Consider the following 21,245-nt stretch of genomic DNA (forward strand, 5'->3'; position numbering starts at 1 on the left):
TGTGAAAAGGAAGCAAAATAAAAAGAATAGGTTTATTGAACAGCTAAAACCACAATGGCTGCAAAATGCAGGTATTTTAAAGGCAGAAACTTAAAGTCTTGCATACTACAACTCCTTAAATAGCTCCTAGGAATTCTGATCCTAAAAAGCACTAGGCAGAAGTGAACTCTGCCCCAATGAGCAACTTGAAAATATGTTTCCCATATAGCCTTAGAGAGGTCAAGACAAGCATAAAAGTGTTCTGCATAATATATTTCAATCAATTAGAGCAGTAGTTCTGCTCTGGTGTGAGATTAGAAGGAATTTTATTAATTTATTCTCCAAAGGTAGCTCCTCTGTCCAACTAAAACACTGAAGTATTCTTTGCACAATTTTCATCAACCCAAAGAACATTTGCAGCCAGACTGTGATATAACGATTCAGCTCTTCAACCTCTACAATGTCTCAGTGACCACAGGTTCTCTCATTAAAACTGTATTGATATAGGCAGAAATTATATGTTCCTTTCTTCCATTTTTTTCCTCAATTAATTCTACATCCTGGAATATATTTCTTTAACTAAAACACTGAGGCATGTTTTGAAAACTTACTTGAAGGTACATTCTCAGCAAGTACAGTAAAAAAATCAGGGAATCAGACCCAAGTTTGCTAGCCCAGGAAAGAGCCACATCAGACATCTAACGTGAAGTTTCCTAAGAATTAAATTCCATTATTGTCAACTGAGGTCCAAAATGTCCCAGCAATTTTACATGAAGTGTAATAAACAACAGTGATAATACTGACATTACCTTTATTATCTTCCTTTTATCTACCTAAAGAGCAAGTCAATACATGTACATGAATATGGACGTGTATCTGAACACTTAAATATCTGAGAATAAAGGCATCCTGGCAGCTGGGAGGAAAAACCAAGATATGAACCAAGGTAAAAACCTGACATGTAGGAAAACCATTCCAAGTGACGATTTGGTCAGATTATTTTATGATGCTGAAAAATGTTCTGTGCTCTGACACACAATGAGCTGTGAAGAAAAATTTAATGGCTGTGGAAAGAACCAAGATTACTCTAAACCTTCTGTGAGGAATCAATTAAATTTGTTCATCTCAGCAACAAATCTTGATAACAGACCATTCATCTGAAAGAGGTGTCCCAGAGGGTCTATACCGACCTTTTCTTTCTGCGACAGCCAAGAAGGTGCCAGCCTCACTCTCTGCTATTCCAGCTCCATGTAGTTGGATAGTGAGTGTAGCACAGAGCTCAGCTCTGGTTTTCAGGTGTTCCTGTTCCCAGGGGAGTGTGGAGCCTGATAAACCAGACAGCTTTGGATTTGTCTCTACCCTGCTTTCTGGCTAGGACAACTGGGTTGCTCATAAACAAAGTGCAGCAGAGGCTATGTGAGCACACTCGTCCACACAAAGACCTGACCCAGACTTGGTGACAACTGGGTATATTGTTAGGCTTGAGCTGCAAATCCATGTGTGCACTCATGGATATAACTCAATTTCTCTGTTGCTCATTTTGAAATAGAAAGGTACAAACTACCTGTGAACGTTAAAGATCTCTTGCACTTTTTATGAGATAATAAATTTTAATGTTAGCTTCCTGGCTGAAAACTGAAGGGTGTAATTACTCTGTGTCAACATATATTCTCTTTGCAGTTTCAATTATTTGAAGAATAATGTGCAAAAATAAATGTATGTACACAGGAAACTGAACTGAGGTTATATATGCAGTGGTAAATGACATTTCTGACTTGGAAGTGATTAACACTCCATTATTGAGTTCATTTTGAAAGGAGTGTACATTTTAATAATGAAGAGGAAAGGTGTGTATTAAATACAGAGTTAAAGGAGGAAGAAAAGAATAGCTGGAATTAAGCAGAGTTTCTTAAATTAAAAAGAGCACAAAATTATTTTCCCTAAGTAACAAATGGGAACATCTGAGTACTGAAAGCAATTTTTAAAATGCCCTGCAGCTTTCATTAACAAAATAGAGAAGCATATCAGTTACTCCAGTGAGTGCTGCTCTCTAGCAACAGATGACATGTTTGTGTCACCAAAGTCATATATGAAACCAAGAGTTAAAGACTTTTTAAACTGTATCAAATTGTTTGGTCACAGAATTGCACCAAACAAACCCTGATAAAAAGCTTGGCAGAATATTAGAATTTCTGTGATAAGAAAAAAGGTGATGTATGGAATGTGAGCAAAGGACCTGGCACAGCAGCAGGAAAGTGGAAAAGTAGGTGAAGAAGGAAAATATCTGAATAGCATGAAGCAACATGCTATTGTTAGTTTTAACAGACTTCACTGTGCTTCAAAAGCAGGTTGCTTCAGGATGGCATTGGTACTGGGAAAGTTGTGGTTTGCTTCAGGTGAGCTTCTAAGAGTAACTTTTAGCAAGTTAGAGAGGCCAGTGTTAGAGGACAGTATGGAAGACCCTTTCAGGTCCTGCTACTTTGGGACGCTGTTTACGCATTTGAGTACAACAGACTGATATTTCCTGGACAGAAACTGCACTTGCCATTTGTCAAGCCAACAAACACTAACCTTTCCTTTCTCCCCTCCTTTTCTGCTGTTTACCTATGTAGAAACCAAGAAGTACCTGTGCTGGAATGCTCATAAACTAGAGCCAAGAAATGTAGTTGATAGCACCTTTTTCATTGGAGCTACCTGATTAGGAGATAGACTGAGAAAATAAATCAAAAAAGGGACATGAGCTGGAGAAACAATAAAGGCTTGAAGCACATTTTCAAAGAAGGGGGCGTTTTGAACAGCACATTTTAATTAAGACTTCGACCCTGAAATAGAGTTAGGGAGTGCAGAAGCAGAAACACAGGATGCTAAAAAACACCTCTTAGACTAGCATGAAAATAACAGCTAGAACAAGTGAAATATAAAATAAGAATGAGGAGAAAGAAGGAAGGAAATGGAAAATATTCAAAGACAAATTAAATGTGCATCCAAAGGTCAAGAATGCCATCTAGCAATATGTGGAGAGGTGAAAGCAGGTCACTGATCAGGAGATGGAATAAACCTGCACACAAGAGAGCCATCTAGCATGTGGTAGGAACAGCTCAGGAGACAGAAGACTGAAAATACCAAACATGGGACTCAACTTTGTAGATTTGGGGGAGATAAAAAAACCACTTATTGTTTCATTAAGTCTTATCTCAATGCAAAGAACTCCAGAACATCTGTTCTATTTTTAAATAATAGAAAAGTCCTCTGGATTCTCAAGTGTAAAATATGGTTTGGGGAATATTCCTGAAAATGAGAAAAATATTGCACATTGAGGAAATAAAAGTTTCAGTCTGAATCTGCTTGTTAAGCAACACTTTTATCTGGGTAACACACAGATCTTGCTTCAGCACTCACAATGGATGGGTGCATAATTCTGCTGCTGAGGATCTGCCCAGGCTCCTGATCCCTAGCTGTGTCTTTCTCATATACTGAACATGAGTACAGGTGTTTATCAAAGATAGCCTAACACAATCAGGGACAAATTATTCAGCAGAATGTTTGCTGTATTATAAATACAACCATCAAAGAATTCCTTATAGTTTGCCCTGTGTGTGTGAATTATGTATTAAAGTATGTTAGTTAGACTTGGCAACAAAGCAAATACTACATCCTTTAGTGGCTGCCAGATAAACAAAACCAGACAGGAATATTTGCAGATGCTCTAAGTAAATGAAAATGCCTTGATAGTGGCTTAACCCACCATATAGTTGATGAAACATCCAAGAATATATTTTTTTTGTCACTATGAAAGGCACCATAGCAAATGTTGAAATAAACAATTCCCCTCTTACAAAATGAAATTTTTTATATGAGTTCTCCCCACAAGTGTTCAGTTATAGAATAGGACAGTCTAGGAATATTTTTAGCTTTTTTTTTTTTTTTGTTCCCTGCCACATCTAACAGAGTGAGTGATTACATTAATTTATTTTTTTTTTTACCTTTTAGAAAGGACTGGAAGTCTCTGCCCTTATCTTCATTGATTTTGCCTTCCAGAGAAGAAAGCATCTTGCTCACATCATTCATTGCAGCAGCAATGCTGTCAACCTTCTTCTGTAGAAAAGTCAGTTTCATCTCCTGACTGCTAATCTTCTCGTTCATTTTCTGAAATAGGGCTTGGTCAGGAAACAAAATGAGAAAAAACCCAACAAGTATTGTTAAACATTGTGGAGCGAATAAAAAAGAAGGTATAATTGACTGAGAGACATTAGCTAAAAGTGGGGTGAAAAGTTTCTGAATTTTTAGTTTTGAGTGAATCATCTTGATTTTTGTCATGTATCATGTATTAGTGAGATTCAGCAGCACAGCAGTTACTAATTACTGAAGCATATGTATCCATTATAAAGTATTTATGATTCTACAAGAGTATTCTGAATAGTTAGCTTATTTTAATCAACATCATTCCATTCTTCCTTCACCTAGCACCCTACAGGGTATTCAGTTAACTCTCATTTAGTCAATCTCCTTTAACACAATCACAAAAGCATTAATTTTTACTTAGCATTTATAACACAACTTCATGAATTTGCAAGGCTTGTGTCTCAAGGAATACATCATCTTTCAGTTGTTTGGTTCAAAATAAAGCCTTGTTCAACACAGCAGCAAGGCAGAAAAACAGCTAATAGATAAATTATTTTGGAATAATGATTAGTCTATCATTAAAAATAGAAGCCTAACCTACAAAATCAAGTTTCTTTTAAAATCTACCCAAATTGTTCTTGACACCCATAGTCTCCTCAGAAATAAAAAGGCCTAGATAGATGCTTTAAAGATAGGCAATGGTGAAGAATGCCTTGATGTTGAAAATTAGGACTCCACATGACTTCAGCCAGTCAACTGAGTTTGATGAGTGACAGGTATCGAACTTAGTCTGGTGTGGGAAACAGTAAAAGTAAGAAGACTTTCAGAAGCTGTGAAAACAGGCCTCAGAAAAGAAAAAAACAGAGAACTTAGAGCTAGCTGCAGCTGCAAAGCCTGAAAGTCAAGAAGATACAATAATACAATACACAAGGACATGAAACAATAGTTGAGTTTTTAGGCTTGGCTAAGATAGACCTTATGGCTGCAGAAAAATATGCTTACCAAGATAGTAGAAAGTTTTAAGTTTAACAACAGAGTATTGTGTATTGTTAATAGAAAGCACACAAACAAGCATTGTTTGAAGCAGGTGTATGTGTGCATTTAGTGATTGGCTAGAACAATTGTCTGTAAGCTTTAGCAATATGTTATTGGCTGAAAAACTTTTAAAATGTTCTGTAACAAAGAGATCTTTGGCTGCTTGTGGCAGATGTGAGCTTGTGCCATCTCCTGTGTCTGTAACTGAGACTGGTGCCGGAAATAAAAGCTCGTGATGCATCATCCAGCAGTCACAGCCCCCGTGTGAAAAATTAACCTTCAACAGTCTGGGAGTTTTAGAAGATGCTGATAAAATTAGATGTTTGAATTGCTGTAAGAAAAGCTAGAAAACCTCCAACAATTCAGCCTAAATGGCCTATGTTAGGCATATGATCTGGGCTATACTATGACTCAAACTGCTATGGAAGAGATTCTTTAGCATTGTATATGAATATTTATTAGTGTAAGTTTACAGTATTGCTATTGATCTTTGTCACTTTTCATTACAGCATCAGTGTCTACTGCTATGGCAGCAAACAGCTCTAATCAGAAATCCTGTCAAAGTACAGGGCCCTAAAGGCTTCAAAAACCCCAAGCAAGTAACATGCAAAAGGGCATATTCTTCTGATGATTTGTATTCCTTAAAATTCTAATATGTAGAGATACAGACAGATGCAGATGAAGCAGGCCAACACCCATTAGAATGCTCTCCTGTAGAAGCATGTTGGTTGTAAAGGCCATAACAGTGAGAGCCTGGAGAGTCAGGCACTTGTAAGTTAGGACCTCCAACTGTACTCTCTGCCTAAGGTATCTACTTACACAGATACTAAACTGTTTCTAGCTCAACTAGTTTAGACTCTGGCAATTCTTCTGACTGGCCATGCAAAGACACAGGCCATTGATAGACCTTTGTCTACATAGTACTTTGCGAGAGACAAACAGGTCTGGACACTTCTGCTTCTGGTTGAATTGTTACTATGAAAAAGAGATTTGAATTCATTAGCTGCTCATGCACAGTCACCCAAACTGATAAATAACCTGCAGGGTGTAATGCTTTTTTTAGCTTGGTTTCTATCCTTTCCCACTGAGGGAGGAAGAGAAGTTAGATGAACCTGAAGGTGAAGTTTTATGCCTGGAAGTGGCATGGCTGCATCGTGGGAGCTGGAATCTGGCTTGTAGAGCCTCAGCAGGTGCTGATGGAATGATGGACCAAGGCAGTCAGTCCTGGCCCCAGGCCATGTTTGCCAGGTTGATGGCCCAAACAGGTATCTTTCTCTTTCTACACTTACCCAATTTCATTTAAAAATAACTGAAAAGCAATTAACATAGAGGTTAGAGATTCCAATTTCAGATTTATTTCTCAGAGCAGAATTCCTACTAACAGAAGTGGCATGTCTCAGTGCTCTATTGATCAAGCTCACTTTTTCATAATAGCTCCTGTCTGATTTACTAAACATCCTCCTCCCTTCAGCCCTGAGAGACTTGATTGCTCACACAGTATTCACCAAGGCACAACAGCCTAACTCCCTTTTGAAAATACCATTCTATATCTCCATGACAGATTCAATCTTTCCCTCTCTTTTTCTTTCTGTCTATAAAGATCTAAAATAAAGCACATATGTGCATATAAGCACATGCATGTGTAAAATTTCCATAAAACTCTGTGGCAATCTTAATTATGACATCCTGCTCTCTCAGCCCACAAGAAAGTATTTAAAACTGCAAAACAAAGACCTGAGAATACAATCTATTTATTTACTTCAGTAAAATGTTTTTGGGTATAGGCCAATAGGTGAATGACAACAACACCACAGCATGGAACAGATGATGGTTATACAAAAAGCCAATGTAGACAAAAATAGCAGAAGCATCAATAGATTCAAAAGAAAAGGAAGGTAGTAAAAAAGTTCAAGGAATATACTCCCATTAAATAGTCCTTCACATCAGGGCCATTTTTGGCTCCTCACCATGAATAGTATATTTTTCAAGTAGGAAAGGGCTGACAATCGAGACCCAGGTCACATGCTGCCTCCAAAGATCATAAACATTGCAGGATTTCTCCCAGAACAAAGCTGCCAGCAATTAGCAACCAAAATGTGGAGAACTTTTTCACAAAACAGTCATCTAACATAGGTTCTTGATATAGATCACTATTTGAATAAATCTTTTCCGTTACTGATCAGCTCTTACAAGTCTAATTTTTATGTACTTACTTCTGTGAGAGAATGCTGACATAATATCCAAAAATATAATATCTAAATTATATAAAGTAAACACTATAATGAACAAATGTATAAGGCAATAAGAAATACTCTCAAGCATCTCTGGTATTAAAGTTTAAACTCTCGCTGTGTTTCTTAGTTATTTGATCATCCTAGACACGGTAGTTTAAAACATGCCTGAGTTGTTCTTGTTAAGGTTTGAAACATCTTTGTACTGATATTGAATAAAGAACCAATTTTGGTAAGAAAATATATAGCAATAATCACATATTCAGATAGTCAATAACTTCATTACATTTTCTGCTATGTACAATGCTGGTCTATACTACTCCTATAGTTGGGCTTGGGCTTTTTGCTTTGTTTATCAGCTTAATTTTCTTTTTGTTTTCCTCCAGTTAATTAATTTATTGTATTCAATAACATAATATTTAAACATTTCTATACCAAATACTTCCCTGATTTTAATTTAGGCACAAAGCCATCTGTAATGTCTAACCTCTAGTACATTTAAATTCAGTATCTTCTGCCCATCTTTATCAGAAGAGCAAACCACTGCACCATGACTGATAGAAATTGACATTGCATTCAGGTCCCTCCAGTAAGCAGAGATTTTCCTCAAATTATTTTTGCAGTGATCTCAGTGACTGGGTAGAGGTGAGAGCAGTTTTAACAACTGACCTGGCCCACTGGGGTCCTGCAGAGCTCCTGGTGTCTGCTCACCATCACTTCTGCTGCTTTCAGCCTGGTTGCTGTGTATAACAGATTGCTGCTCTTGAGCTAGAAAAGGGAGAAAAAGGAAAGTAAAAGATGTGAATGAACCACAGAACATGATAATTGGGATGATTGCACAACTTTTTTTTTTCCTTATTCTGTACCAAAGCCTAATCATCCACAGTGACTCTTATCTGCTTCATGCAGTGTGGGACCACATTGCTGAAGATGTTGACTGGCTTTATAAAAGTCTTCTCAAGATTGGCACGGGCTGGTGTTAATATTAAAATGTCAAAATTTGCTTTATAATGAAGAGAATTTTTAAATGCCCAGGGCTAAAAATTCTCCAGGAATATATTAGAACAACATAAAGCAGCAGTTCGAAGACAATATAGAGATTGTAAGCTGTAAAACTATTTAGGGATTTTTGGTGGTTACAAAATTAACCAGGTTTGTTGAAACTGATTTTTGGGTTGGTTTTCCTTTGTTTTTGTTTTTGTTTTTGTTTTTGTTTTTGTTTTTGTTTTAACAGATTACACAGATCTTCAACCACAGAAATCTTATTACTAAAGGCAATGGTGATATTACATTTTTGCAGCACCTAAGAAATAAAAAACAATTTCAAAACATAATCAAATTCTAAGTTCCAGCAAATAGCATCTGAGATTTATGACTGCCACACATATAAAAAAATTCACAAAGGTGGCAATTTCTGGTGATGGCAGATGGGATTATCTGTGCTTATTTTACATTTCAGCCCAAAAGATATGAAAGCAATTTTCAAATAACTGGACTAACATTACTATTAATTTAATAATACAGCTGGGGAAACCGAGGTCTAGCAAGCTAAGTGCCTTCACTCACAAACAGTAATGAACTGATGAGATAACTGGGAACTGAACTGAGATTTCCATATTCCTGACATACATTCTCTAGCCATCAGGCTTAATGTTGTTGTTTTCATCTAATTTTTTTTTTTTTTTTTTAAAAACCAAAATATGTGCAAATTAGGTAACAAATTTTCTAGTGTAAATTGATACACATTTTTATGTACTTGCTCAGTTCATGAAACATTTTGAAGTCAATATTCCAGGAGGAGCATATCTAAGGAATACCACTAATGAGATTACCAACCTCTAGTACAGTACAAGCAGAATAACTTGGGTATGGTGACATTATTTTACACCTCAAATATTAAAATCTAGTTTAGCCATAATGTGAGTTTCCAGGGAAACAGATTAAAATGCTCAGTCAAGAAATTCCCTGTTCCACATAGTTCATTTGCAGATAAACAGACTACAATTAGGACAAAATAAGGTGTTTAAATTCTAAATTAAGGGTGTTGTAAAAATTAGGATAGGAGCTCAGAGGAAATTATCATGTGGACCAATAGTTTGATAGAACCTTTTGAAATCGCCTGATAAGAAATACAAAATCCTTAAATGGTTGTAATTTCAACAGCTTCTGTTATCTTTCTGTGGCATGGCTATTGACAGAAGCTTAACTCTTGCAATCAGCCCAACTCATTACACAGGATTTCTCAGGTGGTCTTGTGATAATACAATCTATGGCAAGGGAGTCGGTTACTTGCCTGTGAACAAGACCAGCTGATCAATGTCCTTTAATTCTTTCATTTACTGGTCTTTCTGTTGCTCTAAATGCATTCACTGATATGGTTGGTTCTAAAGACATCACTTTCTTCTTGTTTTATATATGTATACTATCCACCTTATCTTTCATCCTCCCTAATAAATCAGTTGCCCCACATTCTAGAATACCCAAACCCTTACAGTTTTATTCACTCCTTAAGTTCCAAGGATACATATCCCACTCCCCCAGTTCTTGTTTCACTAATGCTTTAAAATTGTTCAGGTAACATTATGGCTGTAAGACCAAGGACCTAGCACCTCTGTCATAGCAAACCAACCATAGAGCAAGTCCAAAGTGCACTGCACTGCCTCTGACAGCAGCAAGGACTGGAGCCAGCGATGTACACATGCACAAACCTCACCCACAGACCATCACACATTGTATACTTATTAAATTTCACAGCAGTACAGGAAAGGTACTCTGCAAGTAGCATTAGAAATTCAGGCTTTTCATTTGTGAAACATTCAGAGGAGTCACTGGCAATATAGCTTCTCCTACATCATTCTTCCAGCATGGCTCAGGCATTTTCCAAAGGAATCACTCCAGGACATCATATGGTGATTACATTTATGTGCCCCTTATTCCCACAGCTGAGATTTCCCATTGTAGATGCTGGATAACAGCAGGCGTGATGGGAGCACCAGACCAAAAACCTAATACACATACTCTGTAGGGTAGAAATAGCCATCAAATGAGTTACATTTGAGATCTTTTAAAAATTAGGTATGTCATGATCAGTTTAAACCATAAAAAATAAAATATGAAATTTAAATTAGACAGCTAGACCCACCTTAGAGGTGCCATTTGCAATAACAAAGCACCACAAACAGAAACAAAATCCTGAGCAATGGGTTATTCTAGTTGTATCAGAAAAACAGGCAATGCATACAGAAATTTAACATTAGGTGTCTAACATCCAATATATTGGCCTAGATGTATAATTTATTGTCCCATGTATTTTTAAACACAACACTCAAAATCACTCCAGAGAATATTAAAAAATGGAGATTGGGTCTTTTTGACTCAATACATCTTTATTGAAGCAGGAGTGGCTGAAGGGTTTTTTCCCAGAGATGGGGTTAGGTAGTTTCCTGCCGTTCCCTGTGTTTCAAGGCCAATTGCCACCTTTTCTGTGTGCCTCTCACCGCATGGCCATCTGCTGGAGGAATGGCATCCCTGCCACGCCAGGGAATTCCGTGCTGCCAGCGCCTGGGGCAGAGACGGCTGCTGGCTCTGAACCGCATGGTTCGGTGTTCCGAATTGCACATGAGGGAACCAGGATTTCATTACTACACAAATGAAGTTAAAATAAAGCTGTGTTTAGTAAAAGTAACGTGTCATGAAGTCTGCAATTCAGAATTTAAGTGTTTTTTTGTTTTAGGGGTTTTGCTCCCAGTTAAGCATTTGATATTCCCAGGTCAAAATGATGATACTTTAATTGTTGAATTGTCCATATTGAGTTGTCTCCTTAGACTTATAATAAATCATGTCTACATTTTTTCATTCTTATAAATTTTCTAATAAAATTGCATTGTCCATGTCGGAATAGGATCCACATCTTAGCCAATTTAGTCGTGTCTTGCCACAGGGAAGGTAAGGTTAGAAACAGTGATCTGAACACATCACTTCCATCTCTCTCACTACTGCACTATCTTGAGAAGTATCTGTAACCAAGCAGTTACAACAGGGCTACCAAATGAGACTTTCAGATGTCTGGTAATAACTATCAGGTGGTGGTAAGTGGTTCTTCCTGCCTCCTATCAGACTGAAATTGCTACATATGACTTCACTCTGCCTGAGAGAGAAGTTAAACCAGAAGGCATTTAAAATCAGCATTTACTACAAGCAACCCACGTCACACTAACAGTGCCTTTCCAGGATCTGAAGGATTGTCAGAACACCCCAGTTCCCATGGCACAGAAACCCTTCAGTAGCAGTTCTGTAGTTGAACAACAGAGAGGCCAAGTGGGAGGCTCAATGACACAGGAGAGCCCCACTCAGCACTCTCAGTGTCTCTCCCCTGCTGTTGAAGAGCGCAGGAAGACAAGGCCATTGGGCTCCCAGCTGTTCAAGTTCATTAGCTGCCATCCCTCCATGGGAATTGAATAATACAGGCAGGCTTGTGCTGGTGGTCTGCTCCTCATGGGAGGCAGGATTCCAGAAGCAAGGAAGAAAAGCTTCTCTGACATAACACCTTTCATCCCAATCTCTTTAAGCACTTCTATAAGCATTAATTAATTAAATATCCCAGTGCCCCTGTGAGATAAGTGTCATCTCAATTTTCTAGATGGGTAAACTTGGTTATGCAGATTATAAGTGGCTTCCCCGAGTTATTCAGCAAGCCAGAAGAGGTTTGAAAATACAACCCAGGAGATGTAACACTCGCTCCTATAACACTTCACAGCGCTTTCCTTTATTCTTGTTTTTTACACAGATGCCACTACAAATTGAGTTATACAGCTTTTTTTCCTGGTCAATGTTTGCCTGTTATTTTGATGCCATTTCAGTTTTAGCAACTGTGACCTCCCCCTTCAATGCTACCCTTCACATTTTTTTTAATCTATTTTTGCTAATGTTTGCTTTTTTTCTGTAAGGAAACATATAAACCACTTGATCCGTGCTTACTGGACAGCCCTGCTGACTGACTGTGCTCTGTTATATCTGTTAATATCTGGCTCCACACTCTGCTGTGCAGAGGAGAATTTTGTGCCTGCCAAGGTTCTGGCTCTTTGGCACTAAAATTTCCCTCCTGGATGTGAACAATAGTGATTTTTCTTCATTCCTCTACATTAATTTTTAATCACAGCCTTTTACCACTGCTGATTGAATTCCCTATCACATCTAATAGCCTCTCTTGCAATATTCATTCATTTAAAACCGGTATGCTGATGCCATATCTAATTTTTCAAGGACTGCTTGCTTAAGGCCAGCAGCAAGGAAATAGCTATTATACAGATGTAAAACTACAATATGATGCCACATTATGTTTGATCACCAGGGCAGAGGTAAAAGGCTCTTCTGTAAAAAAGCGCACAATTATACAGGGATCATGTGTAAAACCTAGAAAAATTCAGTCACTGTTGACCAGCAAAAGAACCACAAAATTCAGAGAAGTAAAAAAAAAAAAAGTTGATACATTATTTTATCATAAACAAAATATATTCTTAGAGCCTGAAACCAAAAGGCAAATGAATAACAGTGCTGTAGAGGAATATTACAGCAAGTATTCAGTAGAGGACCTGGATTTTATATCCCCAGCACTGCAATACTTAATAACTAAAAGGTCAAAAGTAGTGACACACCAAATGCAAACTCCATATTTTAGCAAAATGAAATATAGCTGGAGAGGCATATTTTATGAGCTTTCTTTAGAGTGGAAGAGGGGAAAGGATATTTTTCTTAACTGTTCTGGAAATTCACATGAAGGGAAGAGTCAACACCCCAAAATATTTTAATTTACTGTGCATTTTTTCTGGATTTAAATTAACAGAAAGCACTGCATTGGTTTTTGACAGAGCCATTTGCTCACAGACCAAACTTGCATTGTTTTATTTTGCTGAAGTGAACAGCTCAGACTCTTACAATCCTACTCACCTTTGGGTTGGCAGTTTTGCCCACTGTACCCAGGACAGCACTTCCACTCCAGTGATGTCATTATTTTATGCTTGATTCTGTAAGCCTGGTGTGTTGTTGTCTGGGACCTGTGAAAAGAGAACAATTTAAATCTATTTTAGGTAACCGAAGAGGAGCTGTAAAATACCTGCATAACTACATTAAATGATCTCACTTTTCATATCTATCATTCCATTACTGCTTGAAATTCAAAGTGAATTCTAACCAGGGTTTGGGGTTTCACAAGAAAACACAGCATTCATATTGCAGCCTTCAGATTATCTGCATGGATTTTAAAGACACTTGATGCCTATTTAGATTTCTTCCTAGAATATCTTATTCAGGATTCAAATAAGGCAATATTAATTGTAATGTCTTCCATAAAAGAATGACTAAACTGAAAAGTGAGCCAAAAATACAATTGCCATATACTGCTTTTCTTTGAAATTGTTGGGAAAATGCATTCACAATAAATTTACGCCACATCAGCACACATTAAGGGAACACTGGAAACCTTCCCTTCTGATTATTTTAAACAAGATAATACAAACATTAATCCAATAAAGTGTGAAAAATTCCACTCTGGACTTCAGGGAAAGGAGGGCCTAGCTATGCAATTGGGAGGCCTCTGTTATCACTTTTACAGCATGCAACTGCAGAGGCAGCAGCAATTTTATTTGTGTTCCAACAGATTCTGCATGTCCTGGCTACCCCATTGCTTCTCCTAGGTTTCTTAATGTCACAGAGAACACAGTTTAGAATGAATATGCTGCAGTAGGGCATACAGAATAAACTACAGCAAATCTCCTTGCCCTTTTAAGATGTGAAATACAAAAGTTCAAATAAAAATAATACCACACACTATTACTAGTTACGAAACACTAACACAAAGAACACCTAAAATCTCGGAAGACATGATGATGAAATAGTTACTCAATTGTTTTGTACCCACAATCCTTGTATAAATCATTCCAGAAGAGGAGACAAATTTAAAGGCTGTCACACCAAAAAATATCTTCCCAATGCATTAAAAAATGCCACCATATTTTACACTCCAGTTAATGTTGTCACCCCTTCACAAGGGACGCAATATAATATATATTAAAATTCTCATAGCAGCTGGCAGGAGCTTCACATATGTCCCCAGCCAGCTTTGGCTCTAAGAAATGGCTTTTTCAGCAGCAAGAACTCAATAAAGATTAAGGTGATCTGAATTCAAGAGAGGATTCAGTTATTTTGCTGTATGGATGGTCTTATAAAAACACCTTATTCTGCATTAGCATAATCCATTTCTAAAACTACTTATAAAAATGAAGTGTCCATGAAAGGAGTTAATCAGGAATAGCAATTTCAAAAATAATCCACATAAAAAAATCCATATAAATGAGTCTAATTTAGAAATTTATGTGGTAGAGCATTATTTATAGGAGCGGTACAAGGACCTAAAGTGATTGATTTAGGAAAAAGCTAAAGCAAAATAACAAAACTGGTAACATTTCAACCACAGGGTCCACTCCACAGTGTTGCCATGTAGTCCACTGCATTCCAGAGCCACCAAACGCTAAGGAAGCTCTATTCCCAGTTTCAACTCAAAGCTTTAAGCGTGTTCTGCCATACCATCTAGAGGACAATTCTCAGAACAGTCACACTGACTTTTAAGAGGCTTTTAAAATTTGTCAAGGGGAAAATACATTACAATCTCCATTTTGTTGGTGCCGTTTCAGTTTATCATTTTCCAAATTCATGTATTAAAATCTAATTTCACTTATGACTGAAATCTAACATTTGGAGAATACAATGAGGCACCCAAACCACAAAGTACAACCTGAATGTTTAACAGAGGTATTATTTACAAGTTCCATCCAGGCCAATTGCTTGTCTAGGTTCACTGCCTGACCAAAGCTGTGCCAGAAAGAAGCACTCAGCAGAGAGATAGTAACAGAAATATTTATGCCTCTCAGGGGAGACCTTTTGCTTCAACAGAGCATAAGCTTGGAATACTGCACAGAAATTATTTTCTTCCCTGCATGTGCTTTAAAGCTTTGTACTTGAGCACCTCTCTTTGACTTGAAGACTTTGAACTGACTGGAAGGTGCCAGTGTGAGGGCATGTTCCCTCTTGTTTCCCTTTTAAAGTTACATTCACATTGATGGTGTATTTGGTTGTAATTAAAGTACTTGAAAGTACTCTTTCTTCCCAGATCTCCATACCTCTGAGCACAGGATCCAATTTGCCAAGTGCAAGGCTTTGCTCTGCCTGATGAGAAGGTTTCCAGGTTGTCCACCACAACTGTAGGTATGAGTCTGGTATGGACATAAGCACACCAGTTTCTGTAGAACAGAGAAGTTAAAATGGTTGAAAGTACAAATAACATTTTCCACCATATGATGATACATGATACTTAACTGTGAAAGTTAAACCCATAATTTACAAATAGGAGTAAGTTACAAAAATTAAATTTGTTTCACTCAAACTGCCAATGATGTCTTGGGCAATTACTTAGTCTCTGTGCTTCAGCAAAGAAAACAGATAATCATTTCTCCATCTCTACATATATTCATACTGCAAAATCTAAATTTTAATTTGTAAACATCTGTGGAGCTCCAAGACAAAGAAGTTCTTCTAGATTGCAGCAATGACAGGTCTTAAAATACACCTACATTTCAGACTACAGAAACTGTTTATCCAGAATTCAAAGGACTGTTCATTGAGGTTTTTAGTCACCCACAGCCTTTACTTTATGGACAGCTATTCTAGTGTTTCTCCCTTTCCTCGGCAGCACTGTGAGTACAGTATTGCTTTCCAGTGCACTGTGGGGTCAAAGACACACAGAGCAAACACATGGCTCTACAACTCCCTGTACCTCTGGATGCCCATCCAGAGGAGGCAGTCACATAAAAAAAAAAAAAACTCTAGATCACTGCAGCACAGGGGACCAGAGCTGGTGTGTGCAAGTGCAGGCTTGCTGGGGTTTTTTTGAAAATGTTTTTAAGGAGGTTGAAAGCAAATGCAAACTGTTAAATCAGATTTTGAAACTTGGCTACAGTAGAGAATAGAATTAAATCAGAGTTATAATGTGAAAAATGGCTCAGGACAGATTTGTAGTGGGAAATTATGCCACAGAGATATATTGGTATTCCTTGAATCAGAAGCAAGTAGATAAATTTGTGATTTTCAGAGGCTTTTAACAAGGTCACTCACCAAAAGATATTGGGGGTGGAAGCAATCTATTACATAGTAAGAAGACAGATTCTATTATAAATAAATAAGGCATTAAATCAGAGAGATGAAAGACTAGTTTGCTTTTTCAAGAAGCAGTTTATCAACACAACCCCACATTCATCTGTAATAGGCACTATATTCATTAACTAGAGGAGAAGCAAGTAAATAGGGGGATGGCAAGGTTTATACAGAATTTTACAAAATCATTTTGTCCAGTAAAAAAAGCTGAAGTTGAAGAATTGCAGAAGTCTCATGATACTGAATTTCCAACTAAGTGTGTGTCAGAAAAGAATCTTGTAATGCAGAATCAGTCACAAAGACAGGCTTACAGAGATAATATCACTACATAGCTTTCATCAGGGGAAAAATTTGAGTAATCATTAATGGCTCTCTAAATAGGCCAATTTATTGGTTTGCCTTCACTAAGCTAGGTAATCAAATACTATAAATTATTAGAGAAGAACTAAAGAAAAAACAGGAATCACCACTGTTTCAGGACATCAGCTCTTTGTTGCTGTACATGAGTCTATAAACTGTTGGAGCAGAGAATTAAGGTTTCATCCTACACCCTAAAGAGAGGTGGGAAAAAAGACAAATAGAAGAGCAGGAGAGATATGAAGTCATGACATTAATTATTCAGTTGGTCTTGTTATGATAAATGGATATCAAAACAAAACTGGTTTAAATTAAAGAAGACAAAAATGAAGGGTTATGCAGCATTTCCATAGCCATAGATTGTGCTGAATTTGGAAGACAAAAGGGTTTTAAAAAGCAGTAGTACTATTTCATGAAAAAAGCATGTCATTAGGGTATTATCAGTTTGGTTTTTGTAACAATCATTGAATTGTAACAATAACCTTTGTCTCAGGAAGTCTTCCAGCTGCAGACTGGAAGGCATCCTGAAGTATTACTGTGTTTCTGCTGGTGGAACAAATGTTTAATTGGCCTAGTGCTGGCTTTTTTCTTTCATCTTTAACTTAGTACAGCCTTTCTCAGGATCATGCTATTCCCTTGTGCATGCTGAAACATATTTAATTTTTGACTTGGCAAGTTAGTGACTAGACATTGTTTCAGTTGTAGGATTTGTGGAGCTGCAAGGACTTCCAAACAGTATTTGCATATGAGAACTTAAAGTTCATCTTTGTGTGTTGTGCTTTTCTGCTAACATTTTCTTCCAGTTGTAGTAGTTCTGTTCATATTTCATGATCCAGTAAGGGAATACATATTTACTCCAGAAGTCATATCTTGCTATGGGCTCCTTAGAGTGGAAATCAAAATACAATTAAGACCAGATTAGTTCCACTTACTTAAGTGGCATTAGTACAGATTTACAGTGCTTCAAACATGAACAACAGCACAAAACAGCATCAGCATCTATCCTTAAGTGATTGTTTTTGTCTACTGAGATCCTACCAGTGTATGCACATTATGTGTATACTCAATAGTCCTGAATTCTCAGGAATCCTGAGAAAAAAGCAGGATAAGCCAGAAATATGTTAAAACTAACAGATTATCTCTACTGCCAATATTGCAGCACTCCCTTTCACAACACACATTGTTTATTTGAGGAATAATGTGCCTCATATAAAATGGGCTCTTATTGAGTGCCTTTGATCTGATTTTGCTCACTCACTCTCCACTTGCTTGAGAGTTTTCATTAAGATAGTATTTCTTCTTAATTAGGTATAAAAAGGCTGTGCTTTTTTTGATGTTTCCTTTACGTTCTCACTCCTTTAGTTACTGCCTTTTATCTGTGCGTATTAATTAAAGACTGCATGAATATTTGCTAAAAGTTAAATGTAGCTATCAAGCACGAGCATAGAGATTAGATACTCTGCTCACTTTCTCTGGGGAAGTCAGGAGCAACTATATACAAGTTTGAGACACATAAATTTGGCAAAAACAAGAGGAAATTTAAATCTCTCAAGTTTTGCAGAGGAATAATGAAGTTACTTACCCACCCCTCTGGGTGGGGCATGTGGGTCCTTTACAGTCTCCTGTACCACAGAGAGTGGCAGTAGTAATTAAATCATAATGATATTTGAGTTTAACACCAGCAGCAGTAAGCCAGAGACAGAGTTTATAGCTGCATCTCTTCCAGCACACCTCTGCAGCAGCAAGAGAGGACAGGCATCCCCTCTCGCCAAGAGATCAACAGGAGCCAGACTCAGAGGGGACTTGGTGCCCTTGGAAGCACTGCCAGGAAAACAGCTCTTCCAGGGGGCTTCCTCACTGAGCATCAGGGAGCACAAGAGTGGGGTTTCTTCCTAGGAGAAGGCGCAGTCACACAAGCCAGGCACTGACCTCACCAGCAGCAGAGCTAGCACAGCAACAGGAACCTGCAGGCAGCAGTGGGGTGGCAGGAACAGGTCAATGAGCAGCCCAGAAGGAACCAAGTAAGGAGCCAGGTCCAAGAGGACTGCTAGAGCCAAGCATCTTCATAAGGAAAATAACATGAGCTCAAGCCTGGGTTTAAGTGGAGTGCCAGCCCAGGGCAGGTGGAGGCTACGAGTGGGGTTGCTTAGGACCATCAAAGCTTGTTATCCTGCTCAGTACAGGCATGAAAGCTCTTCCTTTTCACAGATGTGGGGAGGGTTCTGCAAATTCATACCCAAGATTAAAAACTGGTTTTTTTATCCTCAGAAGTGCAGCACAGAGATTAAAAAAAAAAAAAAATCTCTCAGCATATGAATGGGATACTAAATATTTCTTAACAGATGCAGGAAGTGATTCTGGGCCAGACCGACACTGATCTATTCAGGAGGAGCTCTGACTAAGCATGGGGATTTGCTTATGATTTAAACTAAGTATAGAGAATGTAAACATCTAAATTCCTAAATAATTCTCAGCAATTAACTGATGGCATATAAAGTCTGCTCAGAAAACCTCTGAAGCAATAATGCCATCTCTAGCTGTTATGCAGTAGCACATGTGCTTTCCTGTTGCACATTAGCTCTCTAGGAAGTGAGGAACTAATGCTTTGGGCAGCTGGGTGCTAAGCATCCCACCTTGGAAAATAAGTTAAATGTAGGGGTTAGATTTTAAAATCTCCTCCACAGTGTGGTGATGTTGGGGACCTGGGCCTGTGGCTCCCTAGCCTGCACTTTACCCTTGCATGCAGATCTGACAGCTCACCAGAGAAAGGGATTTTAAGCAGAAGACATACAACAATACTGTCATTGATAACCTGTTCTGCTGTGCATATGCTTGGGGTATGCATTCTAGTAACTGAGAGCCATTTTACACCTGAGCTAATGCAGTCAATGAAAAGATAAAAGAATGAAAACAGGCATTAAAAAAATTGCAGAAGACATGAAAGCACTGGAATATAGATTTCAGTTAAGAAAACAAACAACCCTACCCCCCCCCACAAGCCTTTAAAAAATTCACACTTTTGTTGTTATTGTTGTTATTATTATTATTATTACGGGTGCCTAGCTTTGAGGAACAGCTATTGGAACTTGTCCATTTGGAGATGCCTTCCAAAGGCAAAAATGTTACAGTACACCCCAAATGTTAAGGGTGATTCTTGTTTTTTAAAGACAGTCTGAACTCAGCCTCTGGTCTCTATCAAAACTGTAACAAACTTGAGCAGATTGCTCCCATTTAAAATATTTAACTCATTCTTAATGTACGTGAGTGTGATGTCTGAAGCTGTGGTTCTCACACAGCCCAGCAATCTTTGATCAGGCTAAATTGGAGGAAATATTCACAGCAAAAGAGCCCCTGGTGTGACTCGTAATTAGGTTTACGCTACCAATGAAATAAGCTCATTTAGAGACGTTAAGAATGTAAATATAATTTTGAAATCAAATTGTCTGAAAAAATGTAGATTTGGAAATAGAAGATGAAGCGTGGCGGAAGAACTATGACAGGCTGTGTTAATGCAAAGGCAGAACAGAAGACAACTGATTTGCATAACAGGACTTTAAACCTGAAAATCCTCTTTACCCTCCCTGGAATAATTTATTCCAGATCATCAACACAGGCTTCTAACATGCAGATTTTGATGAGAGCTGGAGGAGCCTAATGTCTCTTTTGCATTGAGCCTGATTTCAATCAGGAAAGCTGTATTTAAAAACAAAACAAAATCCTCACAACACACAACAGAAATCCAGCCTGGAAAGAGCGAGTCCCCAGCTGGCATAAAGCCCAAGTGACAGGTTTCATCCTCCTCTTGCATGTCTCGGCCAGGAACCTGCACTGACGGCAGTGTGTGGGAGAACCGTCAGGCCTTTGAAGCAGCCTCCTTGATGTGGTATTTGCTGCCGTATTTCCAGCTTAAATCAAATTATTTCTAGCCCAGCTCTGCACTCAGCGGGGTGCGCCTGCACCCAAACGTGTCATTCCGCCGTGAGGGCTGAGGAAGCAGGGCACGGTAGCAGGAGCAGCGTTTGCTTCTGCTGGAACCTGTGAGCACGCCTGTCTGCTCGGCAGCCTCGGCAGCCAGAGCCGCCTGGGCCCAGCGGGCACGGACCCACCAGTGACACCCAGACTCTGCCTTTAAGCCTCTCTTTAGCTTTTGGGATCCCTGCCTCCTGGCTCGGGGGACACGTGAGAGCCCTTGAAGCCGCCTTTGCGCTGTCAAAGCCTCTCCCGTCAGCGCTCAGCCGGGCCCAGGCCGGGCCTCGCCCGCCGGCAGTGCCGGGCTCGGCTGGCAGGTGGCGGCCGCAGCCCGCGGAGGGGCCGGCG

General features: G+C 38.5%; 1 protein-coding gene across 6 annotated transcripts in view; it reads right to left on the minus strand.

Moving 5' to 3' along the window:
• The window catches only part of MMRN1 (multimerin 1), a 39,869-nt gene that overhangs the window by 10,748 nt on the left and 7,876 nt on the right, over positions 1-21,245 (minus strand). For 2 of the 6 annotated variants that reach the window (XM_023926189.2, XM_023926191.2), the window contains exons 2-5: positions 15,542-15,661; positions 13,314-13,420; positions 8,037-8,135; positions 3,963-4,136 (exon numbers count right to left, since the gene is read on the minus strand). In XM_023926189.2, coding sequence (XP_023781957.2) covers positions 3,963-4,136; positions 8,037-8,135; positions 13,314-13,420; positions 15,542-15,661 — 500 coding nt within the window. The other 4 variants (XM_086888639.1, XM_086888636.1, XM_086888637.1 and 1 more) reach the window with 4 other exon arrangements.

The sequence above is a fragment of the Cyanistes caeruleus genome, chromosome 5, assembly GCF_971803275.1.
Source record: "Cyanistes caeruleus chromosome 5, bCyaCae1.hap1.1, whole genome shotgun sequence".
Classification (NCBI taxonomy): Eukaryota; Metazoa; Chordata; class Aves; order Passeriformes; family Paridae; genus Cyanistes; species Cyanistes caeruleus.